This window comes from Ovis canadensis, chromosome 8, assembly GCF_042477335.2.
Source record: "Ovis canadensis isolate MfBH-ARS-UI-01 breed Bighorn chromosome 8, ARS-UI_OviCan_v2, whole genome shotgun sequence".
Taxonomy (NCBI): Eukaryota; Metazoa; Chordata; class Mammalia; order Artiodactyla; family Bovidae; genus Ovis; species Ovis canadensis.
The window spans coordinates 41,621,043-41,645,675 of record NC_091252.1 but is presented as its reverse complement, the minus strand read 5'-3'; the positions used below and the strand labels follow the sequence as shown (position 1 = coordinate 41,645,675).

The window sequence follows — 24,633 nt, the reverse complement described above, 5'->3', positions numbered from 1 at the left end:
TGCCTTCGTGGGAGCTCCCATCACCTCTCCCCGACCTCTTGCTGTGTCCTCTTAACTGGTCTTCCTTAAATAGTTGCCCCTTTCTAGCTTCTCCCTACTCTATTCCATTCAGGGAACACTTTATGAGGCCCCAAGTTTGCTCATGTCACTCCTCTACTTAAAAATGTAAGCTGAGTCCCTATCACCTACAAAGCCAAGTCCCCATTCCTTAAAAGCATGGCTTACCAAGCGCTTAGCAATCTGGCCCCACCTGATCTTAATAATATCATCGCCTGCCATCCTGCCCCACCCCATCCCCTTTTATCCAACCGCACTGAACTCACTATTTCCCACCAACACATGCCCTTTCACAACACTGGGCCTTGGCCCATGTTGTTTACTCTTTCTGGATTGCCAGCCTTCTTTTCTCCTTCTGATAAATTCTTATTCATCAGCACAGCTCATCAACCTGTCACCTCCCTGCTGATGACTTCCCTGAGCCATCTAGAATTAGTCACTTTTTTGTGTGTTCCCATAGCCTTTTGCCCTTTCCTTTGGCAGTGACCATCTTTCATGCTTTTGGCTGCCTAGATTCTTCTGAATACCTGTGTTATCTTTGGCAATTTTTTAGCCACATGAATTTCATGTCTCTGAAGTTGTTGTTGTTCAGTCGCACAGTTATGTCTGACTCTTTGTGACCCCATGGACTGCAGCTAGGCTTCCCTGTCCTTCACTATCTCCCAGAGTTTGCTCAAACTCATGTCAATTGAGTTGATGATGCCATCCAACCATCTCATCCTCTGTTACCCCATTCTCCTCCTGCCCTCAATCTTTCCCAGCCAGAAAACTCAAATTTCCCTTGCAGCTAGGCATGCATTAAATGATCTGAGCTCTCTGATCAGATGTACCTGCATGGGACTTTTTTTTTTTTTTAAAGAAGTTAGCATTAGTGTGTAAGAGGGTGAATCGAGGGCTGGTCTTCAGTCAAGAGTGACCAGAACAGGTCTTTGATTCTTGGCATGGCAGTAACAGAACTGCCCGTGTGTAGCCCCTACTCCTGAGAGGTGATAAGAGTCGTGTTTGTGAGACCAGCTATCAGGGGTGGCTGAGCATGTTTGGACTTCAGAGTCTGGCTCACTGGCTTGTGGGATATTCTATGAGCTGTTGAACATGGCACGATAAGTTAATTTATTGCTTAAACAAGCCTAAGTGGATCTGTTTTTGCAATGACTAGAAAACAGTGAAACACTTTGGTTAGAACACATGAAGTTTTATTGTACAAGTTGTATTTTATCAAGTTGTATTTAAGTATCTATTTCTAGACTTCCATGTGTGGTTCTAATTTCTTACATCATTCATATAATAAATATATATTGAGTTCCAACTCTGCGCCATGCACTGTGCTAGTCATTGGGGATATCATAGTAAATAAGACCCACATGACCTTTGCTCTTGCAAAGTATACAGTCTACAAGATCTGTGCCTGAAACATTCTAGGTGTCTAATTAGGTTGATATACCAATTCATGTCGTTAATTGTTTCCATGAATAGATATTTATATTTTGAAAATGTAAAAGTAAATGAGCAATGTTCTTAAGTTGCTCTAGGACTAATAGGAGACACATATGTAAACAAATAATGCCCATGTACTATGAACAGAAGCTTCCCTAGTGGCTCAGATAGTAAAGAATCTGCCTGCAAGGTGGGAGACATGGGTTCGATACCTAGGTCAGGAAGATCCCCTGGAGAAGGGAATGGCCGCCCACTCCAGTATTCTTGTCTGGAAAATCCAATGGACACAGGAGCCTGGTGGGCCCCAATTCATGGGGTTGCAAAGAGTTGGACACGACTGAGCAACTAACACACACACACTCTATGAACAGAACTGAAATATGTCCCAGATTCCCTGGTGGTACAAAGAACAGGTAGCATGAAGAATTCTGCTTGGAAGAGTCACAAATGAAAGAATGAATAACTGAGCTTGTAAATATGTGAGAGAATGTGCATGAGGTGTCCTCTTTTTTCCTCTTTCCTTTTTCCCTTTTGGCTCTCTGTGCCCTCTTTCCCTCTTCCCTTTTCCTTGCTGATCCCTTTGCCTTTTAAGATGCAACTCAAGGGCTACTTTTATAATAAACCTTTACTGACTGCTCTTTTTCCTCCCTCCCAAACTTGCAAGCTGGGTTAGTAATGTTTCCAAACTCCTTTAATGCCTGGCATATACCTCTGCTAATTCTCTTACCCTTTGATGTATACCATCTATGTGTCTGTCAGTCACCCTTCCTCTCCCTGCATGCAAGTCAAGGCCCAGCACATAATTAGTACTCAGTGAATTCAGTAAATGTTTCTTGAGGAAATATAAATTAAAACTGCAATGAGATAACACTACCCCTTCATCCAAATGGCTACAATGAAAAAAACTTGATAATATCAAGTGTTGATGAAAATATAGAAAAACTGGAAGCTTTAAACATTGCTGAAAGGAGAATAAATTGATACAACCATTTTGGAAAATATTTTAGCAAATCAGTTGCAGTTGAACAGCTATCCACTGTATAACCCAGTGGGTGAACTCTTGGGTACACACCCAAAAGAAATGAATGGTTATATAGAAATAGGTTCATACCAGCTTTATTCATAATAGCCCCAAACTGGAAACACCTAAATGTCCATCCACAGTAGAATAGACAAATGAATTGTGGTATATTTATATCATAAGTGTAAACAGTTTATACCCCAACTACATAAATAAGTAAAAATTTTAGTTACATACTTAATGGTTTGTGCTTTTTTTTTTTAACTATATGTAGAATTTTTGTTGTTGTTTTTTAGTTGCTAAGTTGTGTCCGACTTTTTGTGACCCCGTGGACTATAGACTGCCAGGCTCCTCTGTCATGGCATTTCCCAAGCAAGAATACTGGAATGGTTTGCCACTTCCTTCTCCAGGGGATCTTACCAGCCCAGAAATCAAACCTGTGTCTTCTACATTGCAGGCAGATTCTTTACCTCTGAGCCACCACGGAAGCCTTATATGTAGGATTACGTCAATAAAAATGTAAACTTAAAATTAATTCAATAAAAATTAATGTTTCTTGAATGATTGAGTAAATGAATGAATGAATTAGCTGGATCTTCAACTTGTGGCTCAGTTGGTAAAGAATCCACCTGCAACGGGGTTCGATCCCTGGGTTGGGAAGATCCCCTGGAGAAGGGAAAGTCTACCCACTCCAGTATTCTGGCCTGGAGAATCCCATGGACTGTATAGCCCATGGGGTCGCAAAGAGTCGGACACGATTCAGCGACTTTCACCCACTCAAAGAGAAAAGAAAGAAGAAAGTATTACTGTGTAAGAGGAACTTATACTGCACTGAGTTTTAAAGTAGTATTTGGTTCTTGAAATCTTTATAGTCTAACAATGCCTCAAATGAAATGTTCATGGATTTTTTTGCTTAAATATTAGTTCCCTTTGCTATTTAACCACAGTTGTGAGGTTAAAAAAAGGAAGTCATTAACAGTAAAACAGATGTTGGAGAGGCCTGTGGGACTGGGGTTTAGTCCACAAGGAGGGATCTTTGAAGCCCTAGGGAACTGGGGAATATGGCTCATTCCCTTCTGTTTTCTATCCTTTTGTGTTTTATGAAGTGCAAGTACAGATTAATTATGCAAACACTTGAACGGAGAGGACAGCAGTTGACACTTGTGATTACAAACAAGAACAGAAGTCACCCAGCACATGACATTGCCCAAGATACCTGAAGGTCAGAGTAGAATAGTCCTAATTGCCTGGCAGCCTGGCCATGGGATGCGCCTCTCCCATCCTTCTTCAGGCGGGGTTCGTGGCTAAGCCATTCTTCGCGCTAGCCTTGGACAGGCCAAGAGTGACCGACAACTCCGCAGACGATCTATGGCACATGCACCGGAGGGGATGTCAAAACCCGACCCAGCTCTGGCTCCCACCACAGAACAGAGGATGCCGAGACAAGAGACGCGGGCGGTTCCCAAGATTTCCAGTAGGTGTCGCTACCCCGCGGCCGCCGCACTCCCCGAGGTCCGGGACGAGGGGGCGTGTCCTCCATACCTGCGGCCCCGGGCTCCCGCCTCACCTGGGCTCCCGCCGCGGGCCTGCTGCGCCGTGGGGGCGGCGCTCTGCCGCAGACCCGCGACGAGGGGGCGGGGTCTCCCGGCGCGCGGGGAGAGGCGGGCCAGCGGGCGCCCAGGTGAGTTCTTTTATTCATACAAGGACCGGGCGACCGAGAGGGCAGCGTCCGAGCAGCCAGAGGAGGCAGACGAGAAGATGCCACTGTCGCTGCCACCTCAGGGTGACCACGGCGAGTCCAGTCCGTCCAGGCCCCCCAAAAAGCACACCTCTTTCCATATCTGGCGCTCCAAGAAGAAGCAGCAGCCTCCACGGTCTGACTGTGGGGTGTTCATTCCACACCCGCCCCTGGCGCCCCTCAGAGAGGACAGGTAAGCCCCTCGGCGAGCGCGCCTATCCCCGACTCACTTCCCCCGACCTTTTCCACTCAGGCTACCCTGACCCTCGAGTCTACCCTCGGCCTCGATCGACCCCTCTCCGAGGAGGGGAAAGGCCCAAGGTCGGTTTTGCGCGGCAGGAACGTAACGGGGTCTAAGGAGGGGACTGTGGTGGTCGCTGTGAATGAAGGGGTTCCTCGCTGCTTCTGGCTCAGACCAAGCACCAGTGAGAGGAACTTGCGCCCGCCCATGTAGACTTTACTTTGACTACAAAGTAAGTGCAGCAAAGACAACACCAGAAGTTATCAACCTGCTGACAAGAGCAGGTGGGTTGCGAAGGGTTGTTACCATAACGAGGTCGGAACTCCACCTGGGGATTCCTGCAGACTTCTGACCGCAGTGCCCTAGTTGTGAAGATATCCACTCGTGGTATTATAGCTCCACTGTCCTCACAGGATCCGAGTGGAGGAGGAAGTGGCAGGGATGGTTATCCCAATTTAATGGGTGGAGAACTTGAGACCAAAGGGTGCATGACTTGTCCCCACTGGAATCAGTGGTAGAAAAAGGCAGCACCTAGTTATTCCAAGTGTAACTGCCATAGTGCTTTTAAATGTTTTGCCGTGGTTTTGTGACGATTTTGTCTTTCATGCGTAAGTATTCAGTTATACTATCTGAATTGGTGCGTTCGTTGAGCAATAATAAATTTGACATAATGGTATATTTAAGATGGTTCAGGTGTGTGAAAAATCTATTGGAGGACAGTTGGCAATTTCCAGTATATCCTATATATGTGTGTGTGGTTTATTTAAACAAAACATTTATTTAGTTCTTTGGCTTTGCTGGGTCTTCACTGCAGCATGTAGGATCTTTTATTTAGGGCATGTGGACTCTAAATGTGGGATCTAGTTCCCTGACCAGGGATCAAATCTCAGCCCCATGTATTGGGAGCGTGGAGTCTTAGCCACTGAACCACCAGGGAATTCCCCTTCTGTATTTGCTTCTAAATACCCACCTTTATGTGTGTTTAACACACACCTTTGTGAACAGTGAGAATAATATTGTACAAGATTTGCATTTTAGAAATGTTTTTCCTTTTATTTCTAAAAGAGTCTTTGCAACGTAATTTCAATCATTTCACAAATATTAACTAAGTGCTGGGGTATCAGAAACAATGAGAGTGGTCTCTGTCATCAAAGAATTCTTTGTGTCTTGAGAACACCAAAAAGTGAACAGTGGAATAAGTGCTGTAATAGATGTTAGAATAGAGGAAGGGATCTATGGAGGCTTCCTGGAGGAGGATGACTGAGGCAGTTTAGTCAGAAAAGGGAAGGAGCAATGTGTTCCAGGCAGAGGTTGCATTATGAGCATCCTCAATACTTGGAAGAACATGGTACTTCCTGAGAAGTACTTCCTGAACAAGTGGTTCAGGGAAGTCTGAGTATGTGTGAGAACATAGACAGTGGAGTGCTGACACAGAATGCATTTTATTTTTTCTCATATTTATCATTCACAGTAGTAATTGCTTGTAATAGGACCTATTTTTTGCCACCTAAAGACTTAATGTGCTTAACTATGAATTTCTAACAAAATGTTACTTAATAACAATGTATCCAACATAAAAGTATTTTTCCTATTACATCAGCAAATAATTTAAACACTTCCATAGTAATGGTCTTATCTGACCTGGTCCCATCACATTTTCCCTATCAAATGACATGATACACAGCTATAAACAATTTTGTTGTTCAGTTGCTAATTTGTGTCTGACTCTTTGCAACCCCATGGAGTGCAGCACACCAGGCTTCCCTGTCCTTCACTATCTCCCTGAGTTTGCTCACACTCATGTCCATTGAGTTGGTGATGCCATCCAACCATCTCATCCTCTGTTGTTCCCCCTCTCCTCCTGCCTTCTGTTTTTTCTGGCATCTGTCCCTTTGCATCAGGTGGCCAAAGTATTGGAGCTTCAGCTTCAGCATCAGTCCTTCCAATGAATATTCAGGGCTGATTTCCTTTAGGATGGACTGGTTTGCTCTCCTTGCAGTCCAAGGGACTCTCAAGAGTCTTCTCCAACACCACAGTTCAAAAGCATAAATTCTTTGGTGCTCAGCCTTCTTTATGGTCCAACTCTCACATCCGTACATGACTACTGGAAAAACCATAGCTTTGACTATATGGATCTTTGTCGGCAAAGTGTTGTTAAATAAACAACTTATTCAAATCCAAATGCGTTTTAGATTAAAACTTAGGAGTTTTTATTTCTCTCCTTGAGCTTCTTGTATTTTAGTTCAGTCTTAAAGCACTTCATTCTTTCCTTTAGAATTATGATGAACTTTGTACTAACAAATGTCCTGAGAACTAAGCTTACTGGTCTATCTCTTGGATGTTTTTCTAGTTATATCATCTTTATACATATTTTGTTTACTCCTGAGAGGGTGTACCAGTTATTAGTAAAGACAGCAGCTAAAGCACACTTAGATTTCTGGCCCATCTTTGGTCAGTCTCACTCTCTTGAGCAATCTGCCCTGTTTGTTCATTTCTGTCCAGGATTTGGAGGTGTTTGTGGGCCTCAGCTGGAATGTGCAGCACTCACTGGGACCTTCGTTTCTATATAAGGATGGGACAGTCAGGTGGCCACACTTATCTGCTGGGTATTCACCATTAATTTTTTGTGGGCTTTTAGAGCAAATGAAAATGAATTTATGACCTGGATAAATGACCTTGGACAAGTTACTTCACCTTTCTGAGTCTCCATTTCTTCAGATGGAAAATGGAGAACATAGTAATACTAATTCTGTAGGACTGTAGTGAATATCACATGCTAGTTTGTTATTAAGTGTAAAACTCTTATCACACCTCTGGATGCAAAGTAGAATCTCAGTAAATGTAAAACCATCACCACCACCATCACCATTATCATTATTATAAATGCTAAGCTCTAATGGGAGGAATGGGAAAAAATAGGGTTGGAGGGGAAAAAATGCTTCCCCTCTTACAGTTCAATGATGGTTTAAAGTTTACTGATGTCTGTATTCTGCAAATATTTGCAACCTTTAATGCCTATGTTCTAAAACTTAGTGACCATTGCTTGCTTCCTTTACATAAAATAATTTGAACATGGCAGTCTCTTTCCCTAAAATGCACCCGCAGAGTTTTTTTTTTTTTTCAAGCTTGGTTTTGGTAAGCATCAGTTCAGTTAAGTTCAGTTGCTCAGTCGTGTCCGACTCTTTGCGACCCCATCAATTGCAGCACGCCAGGCCTCCCTGTCCATCACCAACTCCCGGAGTTCACTCAGACTCACGTCCATCGAGTCAGTGATGCCATCCAGCCATCTCATCCTCTGTCGTCCCCTTCTCCTCCTGCCCCCAATCCCTCCCAGCATCAGAGTCTTTTCCAATGAGTCAACTCTTCGCATGAGGTGACCAAAGTATTGGAGTTTCAGCTTTAGCATCATTCTTTCCAAAGAAATCCCAGGGCTGATCTCCTTCAGAATGGACTGGTTGGATCTCCTTCTAGTCCAAGGGACTCTCAAGAGTCTTCTCCAACACCACAGTTCAAAAGCATCAATTCTTTGGCGCTCAGCTTTCTTCACAGTCCAACTCTCACATCCATACATGACCACAGGGAAAACCATAGCCTTGACTAGACGGACCTTTGTTGGCAAAGTAATATCTCTGCTTTTGAATATGCTATCTAGGTTGGTCATAACTTTTCTTCTGAGGAGTAAGCGTCTTTTAATTTCATGGCTGCAATCACCATCTGCAGTAATTTTGGAGCCCCAAAAAATAAAGTCTGACACTGTTTCCCCATCTATTTCCCATGAAGTGATGGGACCGGATGCCATGATCTTCGTTTTCTGAATGTTGAGCTTTAAGCCAACTTTTTCACTCTCCACTTTCACTTTCATCAAGAGGCTTTTTAGTTCCCCTTCACTTTCTGCCATAAGGGTGGTGTTATCTGCATATCTGAGGTTATTGATATTTCTCCCGGCAATCTTAATTCCAGCTTGTGCTTCTTCCAGCCCAGCGTTTCTTATGATGTCCTCTGGATATAAGTTAAATAAGCAGGGTGACAATATACAGCCTTGACGTACTCCTTTTCCTATTTGGAACCATATGTTATTTTCCATAGAAACAGAGCCATCACCCTCCTGAGTCAGCCTCATCTGCCGTCTTGTCCATTCTCTTGCCATCTGAGGGACCACACTGGTGTGTGTGGAGAGGGCATGGTGAGTTTTGGCTAGCTTTTCCTTAGCAGCCTTCAGTGGCACCATCATTTATCAGGTTTTGAATTATACTTCATTTGTAAACATTTTATTCAGAGTGTGAATTCTCTGTGTTGTGCTTAGTTGCTCAGTCATGTCTGACCCAGACTCTTTGCAGACCCATGTAGACCCTTTGTAGCCTCCTATAGCCACTTTGTAGATAGCCAGTCTCCTCTATCCATGGGATTCTCCAGGCCAGAATCCTGGAGTGGGTAGTCTTTCCTTTCTCCAGGGGATCTTCCCAACCCAGGGATTGAACCCAGATCTCCCACATTGCAGGCAGATTCTTTACTGTGCAAGCCACCAGGGAAGCCCATGAATACTGGAATGAGTAGCTTATCCCTTCTCCAGGAGATCTTCCTGACACAGGAAGCAAACCAGGGGAATTCTATATCTGGGTTTAAATCCCTGTTCTACTTACTGTGACACTTAGCTGTGTCATCCTGGGAAAGTTATTATCCTTTGTGCTTCAGTCTTCTCATCCATAAAAGGGGCATAATAAGAGTTGTTATAAAATATAAGTTAGTGGCTGTCAAACACTCAAAACAGTGACTAGCACATTGTGAGCGCTCAGTAAATGGGAGCTATTTCTCCTTTTTCTTATTAATATCTTGCCTATAATTTTGAGTGGTTATTTTATGATTTATTTTCTGCTATATGATGAAAATAGTGCTTCGCTTTTATTTTCCTTAGTCAGTGTTGTTTTAATTAGAAATGAGTTCTGAGCTAAAGGTCAATAGAGTGAATTAAAAACGATCACTCTCCATCTGAACTCCAAACCTAGAAGCAAACATTAATGCTCTCCGCAGGAAGCCAGACTCAGGTGATGGCCGTAATCCTCTGAAAATCAGCAGACTTGATTTCATGTGGAGGAAAAATGCAACCAACACCAGAGAGCAGAGCATCCTTGTTTCAGGATGCATAGGTTCAAGTTTTGAGATTGCCAAACATTGCCTAGTTTTTCTGTCTTTGCATGGACATTTTCCTACTGTAACAGGAAAACAACTCACTCCTTAGACTGTATAAATCACTAGAGGGTTGTGAGGATAAACTGTTTTATTTCACGAGAAAAAGAACCATCATTGGAAACATTCTGAAATTGTAGAGTGTTCATGACTTGATTGATTTCATTTTTCCATCTTTTGTGACTGATTTAGTGTTTAGAACTCTAAACAGGTTTAATTATTTTCTAACAAAAAGGACATAGCTAGATAAGCCTGCTGCTGCTGCTAAGTCGCTTCAGTTGTGTCCGACTCTGTGTGACCCCATAGATGGCAGCCCACCAGGCTCCCCTGTCCCTGGGATTCTCCAGGCAAGAACACTGGAGTGGGTTGCCATTTCCTTCTCCAATGCATGAAAGTGAAAAGTGAAAGTGAAGTCGCTCAGTCTTGCCCGACTCTTAGCGACCCCATGGACTGCAGCCTACCAGGCTCCTCTGCCCATGGGATTTTCCAGGCAAGAGTTCTGGAGTGGGGTGCCATCACCTTCTCCAAGATAAGCCTAGGTTTGTTTTATCTAATAGTGCATCTAAACTGGTTAATAGGTACCAGGTTACTTCCCTTATTTAGTTTATGCCAAAAGCAAGACTTTGAAATTTTCGGTTTATATTCTTTCACCATTGATAAAGCAGGTATTTAAATTTTAGCCTTGTCACTTACTACCTGTGAGCTCCTGGAGGAGTTTCTTTCCTGCTCTAGCCTCAATTTCATGAGCTGCTACCTACCTCTTAGCATTGTTTTGGAGACTTCTAAATATATATTTAAAATTACTAGCACGGTGCCTGGAAGATAACAGAGGCTTAGAAATACCTCTGAGAGCAAGTTGCAGTGACAGAGCCCTCGGCTGTGGTATAGGAAAGACTCAGCTTCAAGTTTGCCTCTGCTGTTGGGATAAGTTCTGTAAGCCTCAGTCTTTAAGCCTCAGCTTCCTCACCTGTAAAATGGAGAAAACAACATCCCGTCTGGGGCTTTCTGAGGGTTAAATACTATCTATATGAAACACCTGGGCCAGGGCCCAGTGCAAAGCAGGTGCTAGACAGATGCAAGGTAGAGCGGGAGCGATTATGGCGGTGGTGTTGTAATTGTTGTCTGCTTAGTGATGGTGGTAGCGTTCATAAAGCCACTTGACCTTGTAAGTGGAGTTAAACAACTTCAGAAGTCCAGAAGTTTATAACCAGGTATGTCAAGACCTGAAGTACCTTTGGGTGTCTGGAAATACCTTTGTAGTTGTAAAAGGGCGGCCTTTGTGCATTCAAGACTTAACAGTCTTAATATATCTGACTTATGAAGTCAAAGGTAAAGTTTATATTTGAAGTTGGTGGTATTTCTCCTGAAGCAGTTTTGGAGTCTGAGTTTAGTATAGGATAATTCTTTGCCACCTTATTGCTTTATCTACTCTATTTCTACACTTTTAGCCTTAATCTTCTTAGTCCACATCCAAGTGACATGAACACTTTTGGAGACTGTTAGTACTTCTGTGCTTGGGTTTATTTCCTTTTCCTTTAGTTTTCACTTATAAATCTTATTTATAAAGATGAGGCAATGAATCACTGCTTTATTATTCATCCATGATTAAAGCAATGTAGCAAAGATATTGATATTGAAACTGTCTAGCTCCTAATATCCATTCAAAATGCCCATCTTACTATGAACATTAAGAACACTTACCTGTCTTAACTCTTCACTCACCTAAGTGGTCAGTTGTACTTTAGGGATGTCCTTGCAGAAAAAAATGATTTAGTTCTTTGAAAAAAATTGTCTGGTGAGATTATTTGAGTCTTGAACTATATGCATTTCTGTTTACCTTGAAAAAATTTATCAAATAATTGTTTAATCTCCCTTTCATGTTTTACCTATTGTAAGAAGATTTAGAGAACCTGTTCATGAAAAGCAATGCAACCTGACTACTGAATCATTTTTCTAGGATTAATGCTAATTATGCTTTGGTAAAACATTCCCTTCTGTATCCTATTGAAATGATTATCAATCAGAATTTAAAGAGAAGTTTAAGTCCAACAAACACTTACTGAGGTCTTACTCTGTATCAGACATTGGGGAAAAAGAGCAATGAAATTAGAGATGATCTCTGCTCCAAAGAAACCTGTAGTCTAGTGGAGGAGGGGTGTGTGCATGAATAAAGCAGCATATCATGCATTAAGTGTAGAAACAGAAGATTTAGTCCAATGCATTGAGGTCAGGAGAAGGATTATCTTCAAGGAGCAGAAATTTTTTTCTCTCGTTAAAAAGTTTTACTCATACTGAATAATTAATGAGAATTTTTATTCTCTCATATAGAGATCATCAAAGGCTCTAAATCTTCTTAAATTTTGATTGTCTTAAACTATATCCAATACTGGGCCAAAAGGAAAATCACAGAAACTTATTTTCATAGTGACATTTAAAACAAAAGAGAATTGTGTAGTCAGGATTATGCATAAATAATTTTCTATTTAAATATTAAATATTTAAAATATCTAGAACTTGAGATTATCTCAGCTCTTCTGTCATATTTTGGCACCTAGGAATAAAGATTGGGCTTCATAAAAAATTTTAAAAAGACTGGCTTCAATTATGACATTGATTTGAAAACCTTCACTGAAATGATATGTAAACATGATGTTGATACTCTAAAATTACAGACTGAAAATGAACGGTTCTTGTAACTTGGTGTCTACACAGTTCTGTCAGGATGATTCTGGAGCCTCTTTTAAGAAGAATCTAGCATTGCTTGTGTTCTATAAGCAAAGTGTTCTTCCTTAAAACAACCTATCTTTATTTTCATCCCAAATTGCCTGGCATATCCAACTGATGTCTTTTCATATATTCACTATGCAAAATGAATTCTGGACTTTTACCCAAGAGAGGGTTGAAATGTGAATTCAGTATCTTGTCCCAAAGTGAGTTTTAAAGTATATTTCAATAGCTGACACTTGTGTGGATGTTGGCAAGAAAGGCCAATTGTTTACAAGTCTCATTAGTTCATTTATTGTTTCCTTAAAGCACAGCTGCATTGGGTCAACCCAAATGCCTCATCAGAATACCTCTACAGCTTCAGCTTCATAAGATGCCTTCATTCTAGAGAATGAATACTTACTTAGTGCTGTCTTTACAGAACTGTGTGCTTTCTGGATTGGCCTATGCAATGGGAGTGAAGCAATGACAGACACCCTTCACAACAAGGGATCATTTTGACAAAGTACCAGGAGACCCTGAGACACACAAGTGGGGCAGATAATCCTAAATCCATTTGTGGTATCCCCGGTTTCTCTCATCTACAAGTTACAGACAAGACAAAGACAGGTTGAACCTGTCGCTGACACAGAAAAATGAAACACAGAATTAACAAATGCCTTTTGTTTTTTAACCTTCCCATGTATGGAAGTGAAATGAGTAAAAATAAGTTACTGGTAAGCTTGGCAAAATATTCTGTGGTGAAGAAGTTGGCTGCTGACTGTATTTCTTAATGTTCTACCCCATTTCAAGTCAGCCCCCCTGACTGAGTGTCATCTGTTAGAAGCCAGGGTTGTGGCAATCTGAAGATTGAGAGATTCAGATAAGAGATCTGGCCAGCAGTTGCATAAAGATACTATGCTTAATACATATCTTAAATTTTCCAAATCAGTTAATCAGCAATAGCATAAATTCCTGATAGGCCTTTGGATTCTCTAGTTGGATAGTTCTTTATCTTAAAATTGGGTTCAAGAAGCAAAATAATATGTGCTATGAATAAAGCAAGAAAATACAAGGAGCATTCAATTTATAATAATTTTAGATCATGTCTATGAAAACACTGTTTTCCATCAAGATTTTATTGAAAGATGCAGTTTATTTTACATACACTGTTTCAGACACTGTTCTAAACATTTTACAAATATTAACTCACCACAGTTAATTCATAACATCCTGGGGAGGCAGGTACTATTATTCCTATTTTGAGAAAGAATGAGGCACAGAGGGGTAGGGTAATTTGACCATCACAGAGCTCATAAGGGTTGGGCTTCAGTCCTCCAGCTGATGGTCATGAGTCCTGCAGTTAACCACTACAAATTAAAAGCACTGGCTAGTGCTACCTTCTTTGTATTCCCACAGTAAGTATAGTTAAGCTCTAAATTTGGCAAGCAGAAATTATAATGTACATAGGAAAACAAATTAACTTTTGATACTAAACAATTTCTATATTAAGTAGTGAAGAGAAAATATATATAAATACATTAAAATATAAGTGCACTAAAATCTTGGAAGAAAAGCAATTTTAAAGCAGAAATTCTAAAGCGTATATTATATACAAAAGGAACATGACTAAAGATCTTGAGTCTGGAGCTTCTGCCCAAGCTTTCTCAAGAAACAGCATGACCTGGAGGGGGGCTTGGTTGGTACACCCTCTTCCCTCCCAGTACAGTCTAGGCCAGGACAGTGGTTTGCACGCACAGTCAAAGATAACTAGCCAGGTGGCCTGGAAAATTTGCAGTTGCTGCTTAGGCTAAGTGGGGTGTCAGAATTTCTCAAGGAGAACTGCTAGGGGTGACCTTAATTAGGTCTCTAGAGGTCCTGCTGCTTGAATCTTTCATTTTAGTTTCTGATTTATCACTGAGTATTCCCTGCTAACCAATACAAGTTTCACCTTATGTTGATCTTACACATCAAGGATTATAAACTATGGCTGGTATTTTATTCTACTTGAGGCTTGTAATAGTTCCGTGCAATAGCCCAGACCCCCCTCATTTATAGATGAGGAAATTGAGGTTCAAAGAATGCAATGTAGGTGGAGGAAGCAGGAATAAAATCAGGTTTTCTGGCTTCTGTTCAGCGGTCGGTCTGGGTCCTCTTGGGTTATAGACTATACTTCTCTATTCCTGGACTCTACCCACCTTTGATAGGAGTCCAGCTGATTCATTTGACTTCCTGATGACTATTCTCCTGGAAATCTTTCCCTGAATTCATAAACCAGTAACTATGAGACTGTCTGATCCCCAGATTGAGTTGTTACTATAGTCTAGTTACTGGCATATTGAATACTTACAGAGTTCCAGAATTCAGACATAATTAGTATGTCACCTACCATCTAAAAGAAAATACCCCAGAACCCCAACACACATACAATAACTTGAATCATGTTTTCAAAAAAAATGTATAAAGTTTGCATAAACCATATTTTATAATAGTAAAATATTCTTTATAGAGTCTATCCATATTGTACCCATTCAAGAATGCCCTTTTGGGGCTTGACAAATTGATGGTGCTCTGACAGGTAATATATTTTATTTGTGATCTTATTTAAATGTTTTGATAATACTGATGAATTTAAAAAATATCCTATAAAATCTCAACTTGATTATTTTTCCATCTGCTATTTGAAACAGTTAAGATATTTGAATCAAACTGATGAAATTTAGGTTGAAATACAGTGTCTCCTTTATCACACCTGCCATGTGCAAACCTAGAACCAGCCCTTTTCAAGCCTGTGCAGTAGAGGCACCCCCAGGCCTTGCAGACATTCTTGGCTCTGGTCCCTTGCAGAGGGTGGCTCCCATCCCTACTGTTTTCCTTCTGAGAACTAAGTGATTGTTGTTTATCTGTAAGAAATATTACCTTGCTGTTATTATCTGCAAAGCAAGCAAATGTAGTTGCTCCAGGGTGGGGTTACAAGACTATACTCTCTTAGTATTAACTCCCCAAAACAAATTTGACTGGAATAGACTCAATTATCAATCAAGAATTCTTCCCTGGAGCCTACTTTCGATAGAAACAAGAACATTTGTATTCCCATGTGTGTCAGTAAACATGCTTAAACAAGTTAGTCTAAGCCTAGAATTTGGATTTTGTTTTTCAGGATAAAAGCAAAGTATGACTGAATATCTGGCATTGGTTCAAGTTTTGACTTTTACCAGCTGGCATGTTGTGATTGTTCTAATCTCACCCCATGAGAGGTTTCAAGTACTTTGACCTAGAAGTCATAGTAGCTGGTGCATTGTTGGTGCTTGATTGTACCCTTCCTTGTTATTTCACTTATTAAAGCTCTTTTTTATGCCCATAAGGGAACAACTGGTCCTAGATCTAGGTGATAACCATTGATGCATTGAAGCTGTGTTTGCTTCATCTTGTAGTTTCCCTGCAGAGGTACTCCTCAGGAATTTATGCATCAACTTCCTTATTCTCTACAGAACTCATGGTTGCTTTTCTGTGTGTATAATTATACTCTGGTTAGAAGTCCACAAATTTACAAAGCCAGCAGATGTTAAACAAAGGAAAGCAGCAGTGTCTATCTTCATGCCACCCAAGAACTAATCAACAAAAAGCAAAAGACAACCAATTGTGTTTGGGTATGTTTTCAGAGGAAAATGGGCTTGGTGGGGGGTATGAAGGAGGACAGTTCTCCTCAGATCAATCATTCCCAGCCTCTCCTATAAATTAAGTAAATATAAGAACTTCTGCCAAGAATACATACGTGAAAGGGCTTGAATTATTGATTACCTGTCAGGTGGCAGTTGCTTTTATATTTGGTGTGTCTCATTTAATCTTCATAATAGCTCATCTAAGTAGGTGATTTTACCCCCATCTTTCCAATTGTGAACACACAACCTGAAAGAGGGGAAGTAGCTTGCCCAAACTGATTTATCTGGTAAATAACAATGTAGTATTTGAACCCAGGTCTTTCAAATTCTGAAGTTCATAATATTTTCACTATGCCATGAGAAGACTAAAGCTAATTGAACAAATGATTGGTTGGGGGAGAGAGAGAGAGAGAATAGGGGAGGTGGTTAGCTAAAGAACAGCAGCATCCAACAGAAATGTAGTTATGCATTTACACTCAGAACTGTCACTTTTTCAAAGACCGGAAGAGAAGAATTTCTCCTTATTGATTATCTGCACTCTACCATGTCCCATTTAGAGAAGGGGAATATCCAAGAATGAAGAATTCATGCTGGGAAGTCTATAGGGCATCATGGTTCCCTGGGAACTTTTGAGATAATTCTGCTGAGAATCAGTGACTCAGTCCTTGAAGTGTTGACTAAACTTGTTGCACCTGATTTCCAGTCTACTCTCAAAACCACCAAGTCTTACTGCCTGTTGCTGGGATGATTCACAGAGTGTGCAAAGGAGTCTAAAGTGGCAAATGTTGAGGTTTTTTCACTTTGCACCAAGATTAACCATAGCCCTAAAAGAGGAAAGAGGTGCTGATGACCAAAACTCCAAATTTATAGGAAACACTGTCTTGAAAATTGTAAAGCTAGAGAGTTTGATGTTAAAGGATTATGAAAACCCTTTAAATAATCTTTCTTTATGGAAGCTAGTGAGTTTGTCTTTCGTGCTCATTTCTCTGAAAACTGAATTTTGACATTTTTGTATTGGAGGTACTTTCAAAATTATATTTAAGAATGTTCATTAATTTCTATGAGTATTATTGCATGCACAAAACTAACTTAGAGTGAATTTCTTTTTCCAGTTGTTGTTGTTTAGTCACTAAGTCATGACCAACTCTTTTGCAACCCCGGACTGTAGCCCACCAGGCTCCTCTGTCCATGGGATTTCCTAGGCAAGAATACTGGAGTATGTTGCCACTGCGTGTTAGTCGGTGTTAGCCGGTTGGTTGTATCTGACTCTTTGTGACCCCATGGACTGTAGCCCATGAGGCTCCTCTCTCCATGGAATTCTCCAGGGTAGAATAATGGAGTGGGTAGCCATTCCTTTCTCCAGAGGATCTTTCCAACCCTGGAGATTGTCCCAACCCAGGGATCAAACCCAGGTCTCCTGCATTATAGGCAGATTATTTACTGCTGAGCCACCAGGGAAGCCCCCTTTTCCATCTGCTCTGGTATTTAGATTTATTGTAGTTATTTTAAAGCATAAATTACTGTAGTTATTAGTACTGCCTAATTTCCAGAGTAAAACCGAAAATTTGGTGCTTGATCTTGAACCACACTCTCAGTTCAGTTCTGCTTATTGTAAAACCTTCTCCAACTCTAAAAACAGTTATCCAGTGATAATGGTAATTGAAGCATTGAGTTTGCTTGTTTCATGTGACTCAAGTAATTAAGCAGATGTTTGTTACCTCTATCAAAGGCTGTCTTAATGTATGGTCTTCAGTGTCTGTGTCTGTCACACTCAGGAAGGCAAGTGACAGTGAAAATGCATTTGTGTAATTCATTTATTAAACAAACATATATGGACACCTGCTAGGTGTGAGGCTCTGTAGAATGGGCTGGCAAACTAGTTCAAGCTTTATTGTTGGGAAACTCAGTCTCATTCTTTTTTCTAAAGACTGTAATATTCACCATTAAAATAGTGAAAAGTTTGCCATTAAAATAAGGGAGAAGAGTAAATGTTCAAACATGTACATGACCAAGACTGAAAGAGAAAAGAATTAAGACTCTTGGAGATGGAGGAATTATGATTTTTGAGCACTCTCAACACTGATATGGCTGAAGGGATTCTAAAGACTACTTGATAATGTTCTATCTCTTCTATGGGTATATATTCGTGGACATATATACACATTTATAAATACTTTCTTCTGTGGATATATATGTGTAAGTACTTAGTGCTGGAATGTATGTGTGTATATACACACACTCAGTGTATCTGTTTACACACATAAATGTACGTATATTTACTTAGTGTGTATGCATACATGTATTGTAAGTGTGTATGGGTGTTAGTCGGTTGGTTGTATCTGACTTTATCTGACTGTGGCCCACGAGGCTCCTCTGTGCATGGAATTCTCCAGGGAAGAATAATGAAGTGGGTAGCCATTCCTTTCTCCAGAGGATCTTCCCAACCCCGGGACTGAACCCAGGCCTCCTACATTGCAGGCAGGTTCTTTACCATCTGAACTGCTGGAGACGCCCATGTATTGTGTATACACACACATATGTGCTCATATCTATAGTCAGTGCTAGATTACTTACTTGGTAAACTGTGTATGTGCTTAGAACGTCAACAAAGCAGGGAGGGATGAGAGAGAGAAAAATCCAGAATATGCCTACAAATTTTATGTTATTACAAGATACCAAAATTTCATTTTAGGGTTTAGAAATGTTTTCATTTTGAATGACCTGGTGAGGGAGGCATACTCTAGTGGTTAAAGTGGTCATTATACAGACCTCTCTTTATACCTTGTTTAAAGAGCTGGTAGGGGGAGGAGGAAAGTGTGGTACAAACTATGGAAAGTAAGAGAAATGTGCCTAGGTCACTCTCCTGTTCTTCATATGAATTGGATTCCAGGTCCGCAAAGTATCATTCTACCTTCCTTGAAAAGGCTTGATTGGTTGATGCCCGCTTTTAAAATGTTCTGTCCAGTTCTACGGAAGCAGTGAGACTAGTGAACCTTCAAAGGGACTGTTCTTTTGTGACTGAGACACTAATTTGATTTGTTGCTGTAGACCACATCTGCCTTAGCTGTTTTGGCGGCTTTAATAACCATATGAATAACACTTTCTTTTCTTTTTCTGTATGTATTTTCATATAATGTAGAACTAAAAATGAAATTACAAAGGCAGCAATTTAGATGTTTTTATATCCTGTTTTATTTTTCACTAAGATAAAAGCACATTTTCACTTCATTGAAATATGTAAAACAATTTTCTTAGTCATTCCCCTGTTGCTGGGCATTTAGGTTCTTTCTGATTTTTCATCATAAATGCGGCAGTGGGCATCTCGGTGAGACCTCAGTCTCTGGCTGGTCTCTGTGTGCCCTTCCAGCTCCACTCTCCACCCTCCTCTGTGCTCCCGAGGGCTTATTTATAGACTGTGTGGACCCAGCTCTCCTGCTTTCTGGTTTCTAGTTAGGTTCAGCCAGTGGGAGGCTTTGGAGGAGAGGGCAGGAGCAGGAGGTGGTACTGGAGCGTGGTGGTGGCTTTGCTACTCTGCTGAAGGCTACAGCCTCTTCTATAGCTCAGATCTACCTGATCCAGAACTCATGCTCTCCCTTGCCTATCTGTCTAGAAGTAGTAATGATTTCCTGCTGTTGGGAGCCCTGGGCTGCTCCACTGTTTCGTATTGATTTTCCTTCACCGGCCCTCATCTTATAAATAGTTCTTCAAACACTTTTCTATCATCTCTTCTGCGTGTGCCATCTGTCCCCTTCTGGAATCCTGTCTGACATCATCTAAATCTGAGTGATATGTTCTTTTTATTATATTTTTTTATTTTTTAACTGGAGTATAATCACTTTACAATATTAGGTTTTTCCATATAACACACGAATCAGCTGTAAGTGTACATATATCCCCTCCCTCCGCCCCCCACCCCACCCCCAGGTCATCATAGATCACTGAGCTGAGCTCCCTGGGTCACACAGCAGCTTCCCACCAGCTGTTTCCCGCATGGTAGTGTATGTATGTCAGTGCTACTCTCTCAGTTCATCCCGCCTTCTTCTTTCACCTGTCGTGTCCACCAATCTGTTCTCCACGTCTGCATCTTTATTCCTGTAAATATTAATAGGTTCGTTAGTACCGTTTTCTAGATTTCATATGAATGTATTAATATATGATATTTGTCTTTCTCTGTCTACCCCAGTGTTCATTGCAGCACTGTTTACAATAGGCAGGACACGAAAGCAGCCTAAATGTTCATGGTCAGAGGAATGGATAAAGATGTGGTGCATATATGCAATGATACAAACAGTCACAAAAAGGAATGAAATTGATTCATTTGTAGTGATGTGGATAAACCATCTGTTTTTATTATTATTATATTTAGAGTTTTGCACTGAAGAAGGGTAAAAGACCATTCAGAATTGGAATAGGGAGTTTAGTTAGGTCAGGACCAAGCTGGTGCTAGATTGAATTAAATTACTGTCATAAAGATACAAGCAAATTGCTTTTGGAACAGAGAGAAGGGGGCAATAAAGTCTTCCATGCAGTGTGTTAAACACCTGTACTTAAAAGATAAGGAGGATGCCTTAGCTGCCAAATGTTCTTTTGGCGGTTCTTTTCTTGCATTTGAATATTTTTGGTTCAATAGTTTCATTTCTCTTTTCATTCTGGGATTTTGTGGTTCATCCCTTATGTATTTCCTCCTGTTCTTGGCAGTTTGAATATTCATATGTGTATGGCCATCTATATCCACTTACATATTCCTTCTCCATCTACATGTTTCTCATGATCTCTTCCTTATAGAAAGCATTCTCAGAATATTGTGAGTTGAGTAGATGCCATGCTTTTGGAATTCCTCCTGTATGAGTGATAATTTTCTTAGTCTTTAAATAAAAAGCAAAACATGTAGCAAAGTTAACTTCATTTGCTTTTGCTTCATTTCAAAATCTCAGTGTGTTATTTTCCTGAACAAATGCCAAAAGGTTCAGCAAACTTACCAGGGACTGTTATTACTTCACAAATCTTTTCAGTTGAATGACAATGTCATCCATGGCTAATGGGTCATCACTGACCAGATCCCTGACTGACACTGTATTGAGGCTTATCCAAGGACTCACGGAGTTGCTGAAAAGTTTAGTACCTTTCTAAAAAATAAATTTTATATATATTAGGAAATGTCTCTGTCGATTTGATATTCAGTCTATATTTCATGCTCTTAGAAATGTGAATTGCTGTGAATATATTCTACCACAGGTATAGAGTAAGGATAATTCACATAAAATTAAATGTATAAAATTCTCGCCATTTAGTAATGACCAGTGATGGCAGAAAAGAAAAAAAACCTAGCAGTAGAGAATTGAGAGGGCTTTGGTCTTAATCCTGTATTTCTCAGTTACAAGTTAGAAAACTTTAGGCAAGCTATCTAAACTCTTTGAACTTCCAGCTACTAACCAATAACATGGGAATGTTACCAACCTACCTAGGTACCCACAACCAGGCTGTTGAGAGACTCCTTGGAAACAGTGTGGGAAAGTGTGGTGAGAACTGTGAGACTTTCAGTAAACTCTATCATCCCTTGACTCATCCCTTGGTTCTCACCACATCTTTTCTGGAAGCCTTGTAAATTATTTTTCCTTTTCCTTTGGTCTTTTCAAAAGTGAGTGGACACATGGCAGTCTTCACTGTGCCCTCTCTTTTCTCCATCCCAGTCTCCTCTGTGTTCATTCCTCCCCATCTCTGGGGTTCTGGTCTGAAGCTGGTACAGGGGGCACTCCCATCTATATCCATCCAGTTCCCTGTGTAAAGTGATGAGGTACAAGTGGGGACTCTGTGGATCATGGTGCCACTGTGCAGGGCCCCCTCCTCCTTGGCTTTCTTCCCTTTTTCCGTCACACTGTACCACTTCGGTGCCTGTGGGAATTGTGGTAGCCAGATGGGCACACCCATATTTCCTCCTCAGCCACTGCCAACCTTTATCTTACAGACACAGCATATTTCACAGAGGAAGCTCATTTGGGGATTCCCAGATAATTCTGAGAAGTAGTTGGGTCTGGTTGTCTCCATTTAGCAGATTAAGAAATTGAGGCATGAAGTTGTTTAGTGAAAGTCAGCGCTGTATCCCAGGACTCCAGAACTGTAGTCAGTGCTCTTTCCACGGTAGCTCCACAAATATCCCAGCACATTTGATAGGGGAAAAAATGTTTGTAGCTTTATTGGTTTATTGTGATGTGCTTTCTTTTTTTCCCCTTTTTAAATTTAACATGCTCGAGCTAATGGAATAAAATGATGTATTAGCAGAAAAGGAAATTAAAAAATACTTACTTGATTAGTAGAATAAGATATTGATCTTTACATTCTAGTTAAATATTACACTATTATAAATATTAAATTTCTAACATAATCTTTGGAAAAGAATTATATATATAGAAAATAATGGACTTTATGTTAGTACCAAATGGATGGCTGTTGAATTGTCATTTGACTCTTACCTACTTTGTGCTCTTCTGAAAGACAGTTGTCTCTAGGACATTTCAGTGTTTGGAGTTTGATAGCCAAAGATGCTGTCCTCACTTGTACAACTTCAGTGAAGCAAAATCTCAGTTGTTACTCCACCAGACACATTTCCCAGCAGAGCTACTTGTATTCAAGTCTCAACACACACCTTCAGTTCCATTTTTTTCTCCAAGTGGAAATTTAAGTCTCATTGAACACAATATATTTAGGAAATTCAAATATTTAGCAGTTAAAAACATCTCCATGGTAACTTCTTGGGAAGGTGTTATTTGAAAAAGTCTGATTGAATTCTCTGGTTCTGGAGCCCCAATGCTAAGGCTTGGGCATGGACAGGAACCTAGAGAAGCTATAGTCAATTTCCCTGAACATTAAAGCCTGGAGAAGGATCACAGGGCTGATGGACCAGCCACCTACATGAGTCTGATGGTTTATTAGTGCAGAGAGGAGAGTGTAATAAGGCAGTGTAGCTATTTCTGTCACAACTTTTGTATTTTTGTACCAATCGTGTAGGTGAATTTTTTTTTAAAAAAGATTAATAATGAGTTGGGAAAAGAAAGCAGAAATCTGAAGACTTGGGTCTCTAATTATTGGTCATGCTGGTTCAGTAAAATCATTTGTCTTTTCCTAGGGCTTAGATTCCTCATTTATATTAGGAAGGGTGAATTTGGTCTTTTATAAGGTTTGTTCTTGTCTAAGTCCTCAAATTATATATTTGAATTTATCATTTTCCGGGAAAGTTGGTCAAGATTTAAGTATAATAAATAGCAGTGTCTAGCACATATGGAAACGGCATTGGTTCTAATGATAAGTAGTTATTTCTACCCTTTTCAGTGAGCGTGTCCCTTGATGAAAAGTAGAGAGCCATCAAAGTCAAGAGGTAGGTTGTCAAGGTTATGGTTTCTACACCTCTTCTGAGAAGGAACCTTGTACATCTTGAATATTTGCAAAAGGGAAAAGAAGAAAACTTTAAGAAGAGTTATGTATTTACCTTAGACATATAACATGAAGGGTAAATCATATGAATACTGTTTTGAGGAAAATCTTAAGATGTATACATCTGTGTATTTATGTTTGATCATCATTTCACTAATGCAGCACTGGATCATAAAATTCAAACTGAAGAATCTACAAACACTCTGATTTGCAGCCTAGAAGCTCTATATGTGCTTAGTCGCTCACTCGTGTCCTACACTTTGCAACCTCTTGAACTGTAGCCCACCAGGTTCCTCTGTCCAAGGGATTGTCCAGGCAAGAATACTGGAGAGGGTGCCGTTTCCTTCCAGGGGATCTTCCTGACCCAGAGATTGAACCCAAGTCTCCTGCATTGCAGGTGAGCCACTGGGGAAGCCCCCAGAAGCCCTTACTAACAACAAAAACTTGGGAGAAAATGTAGAAATTTTATGTCTGGCTTCTACATAGTCATAACGTCTCTTTTGACTTCATAAAATAGCATACTACTTTATTTACAGGGATGAAGTATTTTCAGCCCTGAGGTTGTGGCCAAAATGTTTAAATTCTGCTCCTGATTCAGCTATTTGCTGATTGTGTTACCTTATGCAAATCATTTCACCTCTTTGGAGCTCAGTTCCCTCAAATATGAAAAATGAACCAGTGGGACAGTTAAGGGATTTTAATTAACTCCTTCCCTATTCTATTTGTCTAGAGCTTTCCAGCTTGCTACTGGGGAGGTTGAAGGACATAAACACATATGTTATCTCCAACATTTACACACCAGTCAGTCCCAAATGTTAAAAAACCACATCCAGGGGACACTAGATTGACTGTGGGAAGGTTCCTAGAAGATGGTTTTCTTAGAAGCAGACTCTATGACAAGGATTCAAGTACAGATAGGATTTGGGAGTGAAGAATGAGTAGGAAAGAGAAGCCAGCCAGTAAACGGGGAGTGATCACTCTCATGGATGGAGGTTAGTCCCCTTGGGAAATCCTGAATGTCGCTGTAGAAGTCAGAGCTGCACCATCCCTGGGCCAGGGTAACTGGAGTATTAGAAGAGCAGGCTCTGCCAGTCACTGATTGAGAGCTGCTCCTACAGGGCACTTTCTGCCTCAGGCAGTGTGGGCTCCTGGGGCCAGAAAGCCC

General features: G+C 40.6%; 1 protein-coding gene across 1 annotated transcript in view; it reads left to right on the top strand.

The window, feature by feature from the left end:
• Nucleotides 1–4,100: 4,100 nt before the first annotated feature.
• Nucleotides 4,101–24,633, top strand: part of CRYBG1 (crystallin beta-gamma domain containing 1) — a 226,359-nt gene continuing 205,826 nt past the window's right edge. Inside the window, exon 1 of the mRNA XM_069598234.1 lies at nucleotides 4,101–4,443. Within this exon, the coding sequence (XP_069454335.1) occupies nucleotides 4,271–4,443 (173 nt within the window). The 5' untranslated portion in view covers nucleotides 4,101–4,270. The remainder of the gene's footprint in view (nucleotides 4,444–24,633) is intronic.